Here is a 15,731-nt window from a genome sequence, read left to right as displayed (position 1 = left end):
TACTTCACTCTGTATAATAGGCTCCAGTTTCATCCACCTCATTAGAACTGATTCAAATGTATTCTTTTTAATGGCTGAGTAATACTCCATTGTGTATATGTACCACAGCTTTCTTATCCATTCATCTGCTGATGGGCATCTAGGTTGCTTCCATGTCCTGGCTATTATAAACAGTGCTGCGATGAACATTGGGGCACACGTGTCTCTTTCCCTTCTGGTTTCCTCAGTGTGTATGCCCAGCAGTGGGATTGCTGGATCATCTCATTTAATTTCTATAAACCATGGCTATTATATTTAGTTCTAGAGACCAAATTTTAGACCCTTGATATTATATCTTCTCCTGTGGTTTAAATTCTTCTATATTCTATATTGATAGGTAACCAAGAAAAGTCTTACTTTCTATTGGTTTATATTTATGAAATTTGCATTGTCATGATGTATCCTATTTAGGTGTACCTTGGTTTGGGCAAACGTTGACTTTTTAGTGAATTTTTGTAAATCAGTATTTCCAATATTTCCATATAAAAGAAAGCTCTATTTTTAGTCAGACACTTTGAGGTATATTATTTCCCAAAGGAAAATATAATACAAAAGAAGATAAAATATAGCTGTGTACTGAAATGTGAGTTATCTGTTTAGCTCCATAAATGATGACTTGACAAAAAGATATGGCCTGGCTATTCCTTGGCCCTTTTCAGTGTTATCTGTTACACTATACCAAAATATGAAGTTCTTTCTCTTATAACAGGACATTTTTCTATTATGGATTTTATATAAAACATGATTTGCAGCAGCACAAATGACATGACCCATTTCTGCCACCAGAAGCCAATTTGCAGGCTTAATACTGAAGTTTCAAAGCTAACTTGACAACCTAGTATTGAAAGCTTGAAGCCTAAGTTTGGACTGGGCAGTAAAGAGGTTGGATGTGATGTGTATGCTGTTCTTCCATCTAATCCATGCATGAGATATCACTTGATTTTGATCACACAAAATGGATAATTTTTAAAACATCTATACTAAATTAAGAGATGCTTACCCCTTGGAAGGAAAGTTATGACCAATCTAGATAGTATATTGAAAAGCAGAGATTACTTTGCCAATAAAGGTCTGTCTAGTCAAGGCTATGGTTTTTCCAGTGGTCATGTATGGATGTGAGCATCGGACTGTGAAGAAAGCTGAGCGCCAAAGAATTGATGCTTTTGAACTGTGGTGTTGGAGAAGACTCTTGAGAGTCCCTTGGACTGCAAGGAGATCCAACCAGTCCATTCTAATGGAGATAGCCCTGGGTGTTCTTTTGAAGGAATGATGCTAAAGCTGAAACTCCAGTACTTTGGCCACCTCATGCGAAAAGGTGACTCATTGGAAAAAACTCTGATGCTGGGAGGGATTGGGGGCAGGAGGAGAAGGGGACGACAGAGGATGAGATGGCTGGATGGCATCACCGACTTGATGGACATGAGTTTGAGTGAACTCTGGGAGTTGGTGATGGACAGGGATGCCTGGCGTGCTGTGATTCATGGGGTCGCAAAGAGTCAGATACGACTGAGCGACTGAACTGAACTGAATATGATTATATGTATATATTTATGAAGTTCTTCATTTCCAAGAAAAATGTTTTGCATCAATTAGTTTACATAATTATGGTATACATTTGAAAATTTGACTTATTTTCTCTTTACTTAAAATTATTTATGAAATCTCCAGGGAAAGGGCATGGGTATCAGGATATTTGAAAAGCCCCCAGTGAACTTAGAACCACACTTAGAAGATGATCTATGAACTCATATCAAGCAGTTCATTGTTTAGGCTCTTGTTATGACCATCTGCTAAAAAAAATTTTTAAAGACTGTGTTACCTCTCAGTTTCTGTTGAATTTTGCATTTTACAACCTTTCATTTTTCTTAATGAGTAACCAGATATTTTCTGCTTTTTGGATACACTGCCTTTGTAATACAGCTTTGAAGATTTGAATTGGTAATGTTTTCCTTTGCTCTTTCTGCTTTATATCATTTTAAATAGCTACGTGTCAGTGATAAATTGGAATATGCCTTTGATTTCGTATACACATACCTTTTTTGGCCATGGCTATTTTGCTTCGTGATAAACATGCCATTTCTTTCGTTTTAGATAATACAAGAAGACCCAATGCATCCTCCCTGGATGAGCAACACATTACATGTATTTTGTGCAATTAGTGGTACATCGAGTGACCGAAGTTATGGTTCCCCAAGATACACTGCTGAAATATGAGGACATGCAGATGTCAAGTGACAACAAGACAACTTTCTCAGGAATATTTGGAGCTGTGCAAATGTTAAAAATTTAAAGATTTGTTATACACAGAGTGTTTCCTCCTGACACCAAAACCTTCATGCTTTCATACAGGGTGCTTACATATTTGTAAATATTTAAGCAACTTGAAAGTGCCTGGAAAATTGCACCACTGTGCTTAGTTTGTACTTTTTTAGGTAAATCAATATAATGAGAAGTAGAGCTCAAAACCTTAATTTGATTTGCTTACTTGTTACTTAAAATATTAATGGCACTGTGTAAAATGGTATAATGGCACTCAAAAGGTAAAACTTTTTGTAATTAGAAGTGAAGGAAATAATACTTTGAACTTAGCATTTTTCTTGACAGGAAGCTAAATTCATTATTATACTAGTCCTTGGAGAAAAAAAACTGATAAATTTTTCACGAAACATGGATACTTCCAACTGAGGAGATAATTTGAAACCTTGCCTTCGAGTGGTCTAGACTGGGCTAAAGGAAACAGAAGCATTATGTGAAAAGGAAAGTTTCACAAAGAAAGGATATGTATATAGAAATACCAGGCTTACCAGTCCTTCAAGTTTTGATCCAATGATGCTAGGTATTCCAGTCAGTGGTCTCTCTAACATAAAAGGCAAGGGATTCCTTTGTGTCCTGTGTTTGCCTAGCAAGCAGCCTTTGTTGCCAAAGCTTCATCAGCTGAGGCTGTCCATAAAGCTAAACAAACATCTCTGAGATTTGCAGTTACTTCTAAGTTTATCAGCAGAGTCTGAGGGTAGGGATTTTGTAATGATGACTTTCTTCAGTTTACAAGGTTAATAAGGATTTTGATAGAACTTGATGATCACAGCATTTCTTGGGTCAGTATCCATAACCACCATGTTTTTAGCAGCTGCTGGCTAAGGATTGCATCTCTAACTATGAAGAAACCTCAGATTAACTAAATAATTCAGGAGAAACCAAGATGTGAAGGACATTTTCACCTTGAACTATCCATAAAATTTTGGCTGCCTTTCATGTAAACATTAAGTCCTAGATTTATTTTTCATATGTAGTTTAGCCTATCTTATAGACATTAAAAAAAAAAAAAAGAAAACAGACACTGAAATATAAGTGGATTGCATGGAGCTTTGGCTTTTTAAATACTCTGTGATCAAGTAAATCTTAGAGATCATTATGCACCTGTCTTGGGCATATTTCTTTACATGTTATTTTTAAGCTTTCAGGGGAGCATGAAATTACTTATAAAAAATTAATTTTGTATTTTAATAAGGGATTCAGAAATTCCTTAATATCTTGGAGTCACGTGAAGAGTTAGTTTCACCTTTAAAACGATTATATGTGGCACATATATGTAAAAAAAACTGTCACCCAGAGAGAGTGCTGCCTTCTGAGAATGAGGCATCTTAGGGAAACTTGAGTGCTCTTTTGTCAATGACCAGTCCCTATCCTATCCCCCAGTATATACTGTGCCCTGTGGGTCATTTTAAAAAGTGTAACAAATGACCTGCCCTCAAGGAAGTTGCAGTCTAGTTGAGGTGGCAAGATAGACATGAAATTAAATAATACAAGAATTAACAGTATAAGACAAGATAAGTTGTCTATGAGGACTGCCAAATGAATGACACTGTCCATAACTCATATCATATTCAAGGGATGAGAAGCTGCTGTGAGTGTGAATGTTCAGGGATGACTTCATGGAGAAAGGAAAGCCTTGAACGGGCTTTCAAAGATGAGAAGCTATTCTAGGCAGGAGGACCATCACGCGCAAAGGTGTAGAAAGATTTTGTAAAAGTTCAGGGTACTGGTGAAAGGACCAGTTTTGTTCAAGGGAGTAGTGGATGCTAAATCTAGAAAGACTATTTAGACCTAGATATTGGAAAGCCTTGAATACCAGGATAATAGTATTTTGACTTTACTCAAGAACAGGAGGAAACCAGTCAAGGTTTTTGAATGGAGAGATTACTTGACTAAATATTATTTTCATGAATGTAATCCTTTATATTGCTGCCAGATACCTTTGAGTCTGAGAGAGATGGACGTATGGAAACCAGTTAGATAGTTATTGCAGTAATCTAATGAGTCCATAAGCCCATAAATGTGAATAAGAATGGAGAAAAAGGACAAGTGCAAGAGATACTATGTGGAAAGATTGGGCATGACTTATTGATGGCTAAGGAGAAAAAAGGAAAAGCTAAAGAAAATTTTGTGTCCTGTGGCCAATGAGTTCTCTAGGTCATGGCAAAATTTTACGGGATTATTTTCACCAGCTTCCAAACTGAGGGTAGAAAGGTATATAGAGACAACACGGTGGGTTAGACTAGAGAAAGCCACTAAGTATGCCTTGAAACACTGTGCATGTTAGGTATTACTGTTTATATAGTTTAATGATTTCATGAAGTGATTTGGCCTCTACAGATGAATTCACATCAAGAATACATTTCTGCTATACTGATTATTTTTGCAATTAAGCTTGACTCCAGGTTCCCTGGAAACTACTGTTTTGATAGTCTCTGAGCAGCTTGTAAACTGTGAATAAAGTCAGCATAGTGGTGTTAGCTTATCACAAGAATGATAACCCACAGAGAAAGCAAGCAATTCCATGCAGGTTTTCTGAGTAATGAGCACACCAATGGCATCATGTCCATAGATGGTATTGTTATTGTTACCATGTTTATATGAATTGACTGCATATATAAATACTGTATCTTTTTAAAAATGAAACAGCAGCAGTGGTAGCAACAGCCTTGGAACTGTGACCAACATATCGTAGAACTAGAGATGACTCACTGGTTAATTAACAAACTAAATAGGTCAGCAGGATACAAACCCAAGCCTTTGATTATAAATACTAGTCTATCTGTAATGCAGAACCTGAGCAATGTATTGAAATCTTAGGAATTTCCTAACTCTTGAAAATCTTAATAATGAGATACATATTTCAGGCTTCTCATACACAAAATGGTGGGCTGCCTTCAGTCTTCTAATAACAGTACACTATACTTCACTATCAAAACACAGGGAGAGGAGTAGAGTAAAAGACGATTAGGGGTGGGGAATGGGTTTGTATCACAGGACTATTCCCCTGTCCTGGAAGTTGACCAGTAAGAGTGCTTTGTTCATCTTGTTCCAGTGACAATGCTTTCTTTCTAGTCCCTAGCCACATAATGGTTCCTCTAAGAAAAGTGTATATGTATGTTTATCCAGCTCCAGATTGACATTGCGACTAAATTCTTCAAAGATTGTGCCTCTATGTATGGCATCTTAAGACTTTTTCCAACATACTTTCTTGTCTTCTGTTTTCCTCTTTATTAAGCTGTAATTTGTACACCATGCAATTCACCCATTTAAAACTCAAATTCTGAAGTTTTTAGTGTATTCACAGTTGTGTGACCATTGCCACAATTAATTTTAGAATATTTTCATCACTTCCAAAGGAAACCCTATACTCATTATCAGTCACTCCCATTGCCCACCATCCAGTCCCCAGCCCCTGACAATCAGTAATCAACTTTTCTGTATCTATAGATTTGTATCCTGGACATTTCTTATAAATGGAATCACATACTGTGTGGCCTTCTGTGACTAGCTTCTGTCATTTAGCATGATATTTTCAAGGTTCATCCATGTTGTAACTTGTATTATAATTTCACTCCTTTTAATGGCTGGATAATAACTCATTTTGTATGAATATGTCATATTTTGTTTGTTTATCAGTTAATGAACATTTGGTTTGTTTTTGCTTTTTGGCTATTGTTGATAATGTTGCTATGAACATTCGCCTACAAGTTTTTCTATGGGTATGTTTTCATTTGTCTTGGGCATATACCTAGGAGTTGAATTACTGGGTCATATGGTAACTATGTTTAAACTTTTGAAGAACTGCCACTCTTTTCTACAGTAGTTGCACCACTTTACAGTCCCAGCAGCACTAAATAAGGATTTCAGTTTCTCCATATTCTCAACAACACTTGTTATTATCTGCCTCTTTCATTACACCTTCCTAGTAGGCGTGAAGTGGTATCTCATTGGGGTTTTTATTTACATTTCCCAAATAATTAATGAAGTTGAGCATCGTTTCATGTGTTTGTTGACCATTCTTATATGTTCTTTCGAAATACGTCTATTCAGAGTGCTCACCCATTTTTAAACACTGGTTTCTCTGTTGATCGTTGAGTTGCAAAAGTTCTTTATATGTTCTAGATGCAAATTTCTTATCAGCTATATGATTCCCATATATTTCTGCATATTGACTTTTTACTTCTGTAATGGTGTTGAGACAAAAGTTTTTAATTTTGATGAAGTCCAATTTCTCTACGTTTTCTTGTCGTTTGTGCTTTGATGTTGTATCTAAGAAGGCGTTGCCTAGTCTAAGGTCATGGAGATTTACACCTATATTTTCTTTGAGTTTAAAAATTTTTTTTTTATTTTACTACTTACCCATACTTTATTTACAAATTGCAAGTCTTCTTATGGTACATAAAATGCTTTCTGTAGCTCATCTCAGCTTTGTTCACACTGAAGTGAGTTGTTTTCTATGCTCAATTGCTGCTGATGCCACTGATTTGCTTTCTTTCAGGATCAAGATGGGCACTTTCATATATAATCTTATTTTTAATTCCTTCTCTGGCAAGTCTTTCCTGGATTCTTAGCTTTGCATAATTATACCTACAATGGAACCAGCATCCTAAAGTCGCCAAGATAAATCCTCCTATTCCAATGTCACATAATCTTCTAAAATCTACCTTCCCCTTCCCAGGGTCCCTGGGCTCCGGCACAGCCGCCACAGGGACTGTCAGCACCTCGGAGTTTTAGTTTTAACTCTTACTTTTAGGTCTTTGATTCATTTCAAGCTGGATTTTGTTTATGGTTTGAGATAAGGGTTCAAATTCATTGTTTTGAATGTGGATATCCAGTTGTCTTTGTATTATTTGTTGAAAAGATTTATTTTCCCCCATTGAATGATCTTAGCACTCTCTTCAAAAATCAGTTGACCGGAAATGTATGGTTTTATTCTGGGCTCTCGGTTCTATTCCATTGATCTGTATGTCTGTCCTTATGCTAGTACTACATTGTCTTGATTACTGTATCTCTATGTTAAGTTTTAAAATTGGGAAGTGCAAGTCCTCCAGCTATGTTCTTTTTCAAGACTGTTTTGGATATTCTGGTCCCTTGCATTTCCATATAATTTTTAGACACAGATTGTCAGTTTTTGCAAAAAATGTAGCTGGGATTTTGGTAGTGTTTGCTTTGAATCCATAATTTAATTTGACGAGTATTGCCACCTTAACAATATTAAGTTTCAATTCAAGAGCATAAGATGTTTTTCTGTTTCCTTTGGTTTTCTTTCATTTCTTTCAATAGTATTTTGTGGTTTCCAGTGTAGAAGTCTTGCACTTCTTTTTTTAAATTTATTCCTTGGTATTTTATTCTTTTTAATGCTATTATAAAGGGAGTTGTTTTTTAAATTTCATTTTCCAGTTATTCTTTGCTAGTTTATAGAAATACAACTGACTTTTGTATATTGGCCTTGTGTCCTGAAAGCTTGCTGAATGCATTTATTAGCTTTAATAGTTTTTTAACTGATTCTTTAGTGTTTTGTATATAATATCATGTCATCTGGAAATATAGAGAATTTTACTTCATCCTTTCCAATCCTGATTCTTTTCATTTCATGTTCTCATTTGGCACTTGGCTAGGACTTCCAGTAGAATGTTAAATGGCAGTGGTAAGAGCAAGACATTCTTGTCTTATTACTCATCTTTGGGAGAAAGCTTTCAAACTTTCACGTTAGGTGTAGTTTTAGCCATGGGTTTTTCATAGATGCTTTTTATCAGGTTGAGGAAGTTCCCTGCAACATGCTTTGCATCTGTTTTCCGATTCAATCAATTCCCCCATAATCATATGTAGGCTACAGTTCACAGGGTCGCAAAGAGTCAGACCCGACTGAGTGACTTCTCTTTCACTATGACATATAAGGAAATAGATGACAAATGGTTAAGAAATGTACTCAAGATACACATTAAATTAGAAATGAAATCAAAGCATCCTAATTCAGAGTCCAACGTGTTTTCAGCTCTTATATACTATTTCCTACAGTCTGTTGCTGCAGCTTTGTACAGAGACCCAAAAAGTTTCCTCTCTTCCACTTTTTTACTAAGAAGGTAAGCCATTTAAGGGTGAAATTGTCGGTCGCTCAGTCAGGTCTGACTCTTTGTAACATCATGGACTGTAGCCCACCAGGCTCCTCTGTCCATGGAATTCTCTAGGCAAGAATACTGGAGTGGGTTGCCATCTCCTTGTCCAGCGGATCTTCCCAACCCAGGGATTGAACCTGGGTCTCCTGTAATTGCAGGCAGCTTCTTTACTGCCTGAGCCACTAGGGAATCTTCTGATTTTTCATCTCTGTTTCCCTGAAACCTAAAAGCACCTGCCAAAGAATAAGAACTTGAGCTGTCTCAAGGAAAGAAAGCCAGATTAGGTAAGCAGATGCTTCTAGAGCCTTTAGTATGGGCAAGGCAATGTGGACAATACCCCAGCCCTCAAAGTGATTATGGTTGAGGCAGATAAGACATAGTCATAAAAGGAGATATGAGAAGGTCTGATAATAGCAAATCACTGGTCATGAGAAGTGCTTGAATAGTCAGAGCTTTTGCAGATGTAAAACAAAAGGCTTCATGAAGGAGGACAGCCTTGAAGGATGGGTAGGAACGAGCATGTGTGTGTTAAGGAAGGAACCTAGACAAGGTTTTTAACAGGAAGTTAAAAACTTCATTTTAACTACTATATGAATGCTGACCATTAGAACCGATCACTATAAGAGCTATGCAAAGGAAAGATAATAATAGACTGCATATAAAAGCCGGTAACATTATCTTGTTCTTCTGATCCCCTTATCTTTTGCCTTAGACTCAAACTCAGTAAAGCATGTTTTTATTTTTTTGTCAGAACATTTGCACTCTATTTGCTTTGTCCCAGTGTTAGAAAAAATTTGAAGCCAACCTCAGTCAAGTTCTGACCAAGAAGTATTGTTCTTTGCATATTGCAGCATTTTGTAATAATCACTGATTCTCTAGATCATCGAGGGCTGAGAGTCTTACAGGCTGTGCACTCCTCACCTGGAAAGGTGAGTATGTGCCTCTGATAGGAAACAAAGGGAAGGTATCATAAACTGTTGAGGGCTACAACCTGGGAATTGAGACGACCTGTCAGAATTTTTTTATCTACCATTATAAGCCAGCTATATGGACGATCAAGGCTGTATTCAGCGGGTAGATATGCAGGTGTCTTGCTAAGTCACTTCAGTTCAGTTCAGTTGGTCAACTGTCATATTGAGTGTGTCCAACTCTTTGCAACGCCATGAACTGTAGCATGCCAGGCCTCCCTGTCCATCACCAACTCCTGGAGTTTACACAAACTAATGTCCATTGAGTCAGTGATGCCATCCAACCATCTCATCCTCTGTTGTCCACTTCTCCTGCCCTCAATCTTTCCCAGCATCAGGGTCTTTTCAAATGAGTCAGCTCTTTGTGTCAGGTGGCCAAAGTATTGGAGTTTCAGCTTTAGCATCATTCCTTCCACTGAACATCCAGGCGTGATCTCCTTTAGCATGGACTGTTTGGATCTCCTTGCAGTCCAAGGGACTCAAGAGTCTTCTCCAGCAACACAGTTCAAAAGCATCAATTCTTCGGTGCTCAGATTTCTTTATAGTCCAACTCTCACATCCATACATGATGACTGGAAAAACCATATCCTTGACTAGATGGAACTTTGCTGACAAAGTAATGTCTCTGCTTTTTAATATGGTGTCTAGGTTGGTCATAATTTTCCTTCCAAGGAGTAAGCATCTTTTAATTTCATGGCTGCAATCACCATCTGCAGTGATTTTGGAGCCCCCCTAAGATAAAAAGACACTTACTACTCTTTTTCCTATTTCCAATCAGTCTGTTTTTCCATGTCCAGTTCTAACTGTTGCTTCCTGACCTGCATACACGTTTCTCAAGAGGCAGATCAGGTGGTCTGGTATTCCCACCTCTTTCAGAATTTTCCACAGTTTATTGTGATCCACACAGTCAAAGGCTTTGGCATAGTCAATAAAGCAGAAATAGATGTTTTTCTGGAACTCTCTTGCTTTTTCGATGATCCAGTGGATGTTGGCAATTTGACCTCTGGTTCCTCTGCCTTTTCTAAAACGAGCTTGAACATCTGGAAGTTCATGGTTGACATACTGTATAAGCCTGGCTTGGAGAATTTTAAGCATTACTTTAGTAGTGTGTGAGATGAGTGCAACTGTGCAGTATTTTGAGCATTCTTTAGCATTGCCTTTGTTTGGGATTGGAAAGAAAACTGACCTTTTCCAGTTCTGTTGCCACTGCTGAGTTTTCCAAATTTGCTGGCATATTGTGTGCACCACTTTTACAGCATCATCTTTTAGGATTTGAAATAGCTCAACAGGACTTTGATCACCTCCAGTACCTTTGTTTGTAGTGATGCTTCCTAAAGCCCACTTGACATCACATTCCAGGATGTCTGGCTCTAGGTGAGTGATCACACCATTGTGATTATCTGGGTTGTGAAGATCTTTTTTGTGCAGTTCTTCTGTGTATTCTTGCTACCTCTTCTTAATATCTTCTGCTTCTGTTAGGTCCATATCTGTCCTTTATTGAGCCCATCTTTGCATGCAATGTTCCCTTGGTATCTCTCTTTTCTTGAAGAGATCTCTAGCCTGTCCATTCTATTGTTTTCCTCTCTTTCTTTGCACTGATCACTGAGGAAGGCTTTCTTATCTCTCCTTACTATTCTGCATTCAAATGGGTATATCTTTCCTTTTCTCCTGGTTTTTGCTTCTCTTCTTTGCACAGCTATTTGTAAGGCCTCCTCAGACAGCCATTTTGCTTTTTTGCATTTATTTTTCTTGGGGATGGTCTTGATCCCTGTCTCCTGTACAATGTCATGAACCTCTGTCCATAGTTCATCAGGCACTCTGTCTATCAGGTCTAGTCTTTTAAATCTATTTCTCACTTCCACTGTATAACCATAAGGGATTTGATTTAGGTCATACCTGAATGGTCTAGTGGTTTTCCCCACTTTCTTCAATTTCAGTCTGTATTTGGCAATAAGGAGTTCATGATCTGAGCCACAGTCAGCATTCAGTCTTGTTTTTGCTGACTGTATAAGCTTCTCCATCTTTGACTAGAAAGAATAAAATCAATCTGATTTCGGTGTTGGCCATCTGGTGATGTCCTTGTGTAGTCTTCTTTTGTGTTGTTGGAAGAGGATGTTTGCTAAGACCAGTGCATCTCTTGGCAAAACTCTTAGCCTTTGCCCTGCTTCATTCTATACTCCAAGGCCAAATTTGCCTGTTACTCCTAGTATTTCTTGACTTCCTACTTTTGAATTCCAATCCCCTATCATGAAAATGACATCTTTTGGGGGTGTTAGTTCTAAAAAGTCTTGTAGGTCTTCATTGAACCGTTCAACTTCAGCTTCTTCAGTGTTACTGGTCGGGGTATAGACTTGGATCACCGTGATATTGAATGGTTTGTCTTGGAAATGAACAGAGATCATTCTGTCATTTTTAAGATTGCATCCAAGTACTGCATTTCAGACTCTCTTGTTGACTAGGATGGCTACTCCATTTCTCCTAAGGGATTCCTGCCCACAGTAGTAGATATAATGGTCATCTGAGTTAAATTCGCCCATTCCAGTCCATTTTAGTTTGCTGGTTCCTAGAATGCCAATGTTCACTCTTGCCATCTCCTGTTTGACCACTTTCAATTTGCCTTGATTCATGGACCTAACATTCCAGGTTCCTGTGCAATATTGCTCTTTACAGCATTGGACCTTGCTTCTATCACCAGTCACATCCACAACTGGGTGTTATTTTTCCTTTGGCTCCATCCCTTCATTCTTTCTGGAATTATTTCTCCACTGATCTCCAGTAGCATATTGGGCACCTACCTACCTGGGGAGTTCCTCTTTCAGTGTCCTACCTTTTTGCCTTTTCATACTGTTCATGGGGTTCTCAAGGTAAGAATACTGAAGTGGTTTGCCATTCCCTTCTCCAGGGGACCACATTCTGTCTCACCTGTCCACCATGACCCATCCGTCTTGGGTGGCCCCACACAGCATGGCTTAGTTTCATTGAGTTAGACAAGGCTGTGGTCCATGTGATCAGATTGGCTAGTTTTCTGTGATTCTGGTTTCAGTCTGTCTGCTCTCTGATGCCCTCTCTCAGCGCCTACCATCTTACTTGGGTCTCTCTTACCTTGGATGTGGGGTATCTCCTCTCGGCCGCATCTCCTGACCTTGGACATAGGGTATCTCCTCTTGTCGGCTGCGGTGGTGTGCAGCAACCACTCACTGAAGTCACTTCAGTGGTGTCCAACTCTGTGACTGCATGAACTGTAGCCTGCTAGGCTCCTGTGTCCATGGGATTCTCCAGGCAAGAATACTAGAGTGGATTGCCATTCCTTCCTCCAGGGAATCTTCGCAACCCAGGGATCCAACCCAAGTCTCTTGCGTCTCCTGTATTGCAGGCAGATTCTTTACCTACTGAGCCACCTGGGATATACAGGTAACCAATTATAATTATAATCCAGTGGTTATGCCAACGACCGAGCGACTTTGCTTTCACTTTTCACTTTCATGCATTGGAGAAGGAAATGGCAACCCACTCCAGTGTTCTTGTCTGGAGAATCCCAGGGATGGGGGAGCCTGGTGGCTGCCGTCTATGGGGTCACACAGAGTTGGACACGACTGAAGTGACTTAGCATAGTTATTCCAAGGGTGCCCTTTCTCTGTAATTAACTGGATTGGGTCTTCTGGATTCTGTATCCATTTGAGAGATGTAAGTAATAGTGCCTAGCACTATTATAACTGGATGTTTGATACTGAGAAGCAAAAGCAGAGCTAATATAGATGTGCAGTTCTGTTCAGTGCAAAGCTGACCAGGTCCTATAGTGCTCATGCACTGAATTATTTCATAGTTCCTCTTTGCCATAGTCAAGATTTGAGATGCTTCCAGAAGCAATGTAACATGGAGATAGTACTAGATCTTCCCTCCATAGCCCAAACTAAATCTAGATAGACAAACACCCAAAATGAAAGAGGTTGAGTGAAGGGAAAGGGCTGATCTGGCAGAATGATCCCTACCACAACAAACAGTGAAAGTGAAAGGCTTCTGGGAGGAAACTAGGCTGAACTTGGTTCCACCGGAACCCCAAGTAGGTACCGGGTCAGCTGAATACAATTCAGGTCACATGCAAGAGAAATTATGTTCAAAGAGGTAATCTGGGGTATTTACACAGAATGTTTTGGTTTTGAAAATAAGATAATCCCCACCACCACCACCACCACCACATCCTCCTTTGTTATGGAAAGTGAAAGTCACTCAGTCATGTCCGACTCTTTGCAACCCGATGGACTGTAGCCCACCAGTCTCCTCTATCCATAGGATTTTCAAGGCAAGAATACTGGAGAGGGTTGCCATGCCCTCTTCCAGGGGACATTCCCTACCCAGGGATCGAAGCGGGCTCTCCTGCATTACAGGCAGATTCTTCACCTATCTGAGCCACCACGGAAGCCCACCGGCAAAACATACAAAGATGCTGGCTGATAGCAATCAACCTTGCCATACTGGAACACGCTGACTGCATGGGAACCCTGCCCTGTGTCTGTCTTCCTGAACGGTAGCCAGTTATTGATCGTTGTAGCTTCCACACACATCTGAGCATCGACCACCCGTCCCTTATGCCCCCAAACTCTTGGGCCTCTCTGCTTACCTCCTCTGGCTTCCTTCCACTATCAGAATTACACAGAAGTGGTTTTCGGTTTGCAATTGAACTGATATGAGTTACTCCCTCAGTATTTCCTCTCTAAAGAGTCTCTAAAGCCATAGCCTCCTTCAGTTGAATTTAATGTATGTTTCTGATTTGGATTTCTTCTAGCAATGTTCACAGATAACCAGCTCTCTTTAAAAAGGTGAAAAAGTTTTCAGTTTCCCGTTCCCATTTCCTACCCATTTCTCTGCAGCTATAGAAATCCTTTAGGGGAAACTTTGCCCAACCAATCTTGTTTAAAGACATTTCATCCTCACTTCAGGTAATGGGACCTAGAGTAAGGTCTACAGTCTGTGTCTAGCAGTCCAGTGTTGGCCCCTCCCTCCCAGTGCCTCCCAGGTCCTGTCCTCTGCTCAGTCTCTTCTTCTCTCCAAGAGCTCCCCACCCCTCTGTGCTGTGTGCTCTCCTCACACTAGCTGCTCATTGCTCGCTGTCTGGATGCATCCATTCCTGCAACCATGACCCATAAATCCAGCTCATGTCACTGAAGGGCATTTCAGCAAGTTTCTCCAGCCACTGCAACTTGTAGGAAACTGACATTTAGTTAGTCAGGATCTAACAAGCCTGCACTAGGGAAATGTCTTGAGATGGAACTGGCTCTTCTTCACTCTTTGTGTCTCTTCTTCACTCTTCTTCACACTTTGGAGTGAACCTCTCTTCACTCCAAATCTGATATTTATCTCACAGATGGATACCTCTCTACCCTCAGGTTCCCTCCCTGCCAGATATTCTGCAGCACGGATTTCTTCCTTTGGATGGCTCTCAGCAAATCAGTCCCTGGCCCTGCTCTGCTTCCCCCTCCTGATCCAATGTTGGGACATCCCTAGGAAGTCAGCTACCTCATCAACCCACTCACTCTTCCAGGAGGTAGCAGAGTGGGGTGGGTATCTTGCACTTCCTCTTTCCAGGAGGCCAACAGGCCACCACATCTTTGTAATTGTGACAAGGTACATACACACACCTCCATTGATTCAGGACTTTATTTTTTATGTCTTTCAGTAGATAGTCTTCTCCAGCTAATGCCTTTTTCCTTCAGGGCTACTATCTTAGAAGTCTTGGGTCTTATTAGAGGAATTAAACTGCTTTATAGTTAGCAGCAGTAATAGAACTGAAATTGTTTGTTCAAGTTAACAAGTTGGAGGTCACTAGTAGTGAGAAAGCCTTCACCAGGAAGTGGAAAGGACAGCTACAGGGATGGTGAGGCAGACCTTGATCATCCTCAGATTCCTAAACATAGCCTGCCTGTAGACCAACTGCCAGGTTAGAAATGAGGGTCAGGCTGCCCGCTCCTGCTTGTGGTATGCAGGTATGTGTGTATAGACCCTGATCTTCCCCACCATCACCTGCTGGCCGACCTCACACATGCTCACTTCTATGGTTATTCCTTTGTTCCCTGGTCCCTTAGATCTTAGAACAGTGGTTCCTAACTGGGATTGGTCATTGGGCAGGATCAATGCCAAGACATTTGGCAATGACTGGAGACATTTTGGGAAGTGGGGTAGAGACCTGGGGTGCTGCTCAACACCCTAAGGTGCACAGGCAGCCACCCACAACAAAAATGTACCTGGCCTCTAAGGTCAGGAGAGTGGAGTACCACTACCACCTGCCTCAGTGAAC

General features: G+C 39.9%; 2 protein-coding genes across 2 annotated transcripts in view; one reads left to right on the top strand and one right to left on the bottom strand.

Annotated features, from left to right (window-relative positions):
- LOC129640274 (dedicator of cytokinesis protein 11-like) overlaps window positions 1–8,095 on the top strand; it is a 73,967-nt gene extending 65,872 nt beyond the window's left edge. The window contains exon 9 of the mRNA XM_055565488.1: window positions 2,131–8,095. Within this exon, the coding sequence (XP_055421463.1) occupies window positions 2,131–2,253 (123 nt within the window). The 3' untranslated portion in view covers window positions 2,254–8,095. The remainder of the gene's footprint in view (window positions 1–2,130) is intronic.
- LOC129639496 (cytochrome c oxidase assembly protein COX20, mitochondrial-like) overlaps window positions 6,676–15,731 on the bottom strand; it is a 24,242-nt gene continuing 15,186 nt past the window's right edge. The window contains exon 2 of the mRNA XM_055564649.1: window positions 6,676–7,066. Coding sequence (XP_055420624.1) covers window positions 6,816–7,066 — 251 coding nt within the window. The 3' untranslated portion in view covers window positions 6,676–6,815. The remainder of the gene's footprint in view (window positions 7,067–15,731) is intronic.

The sequence above is a fragment of the Bubalus kerabau genome, chromosome X (assembly GCF_029407905.1).
Source record: "Bubalus kerabau isolate K-KA32 ecotype Philippines breed swamp buffalo chromosome X, PCC_UOA_SB_1v2, whole genome shotgun sequence".
Taxonomy (NCBI): domain Eukaryota; kingdom Metazoa; phylum Chordata; class Mammalia; order Artiodactyla; family Bovidae; genus Bubalus; species Bubalus kerabau.
This window is presented reverse-complemented; position numbering and strand designations above follow the sequence as displayed.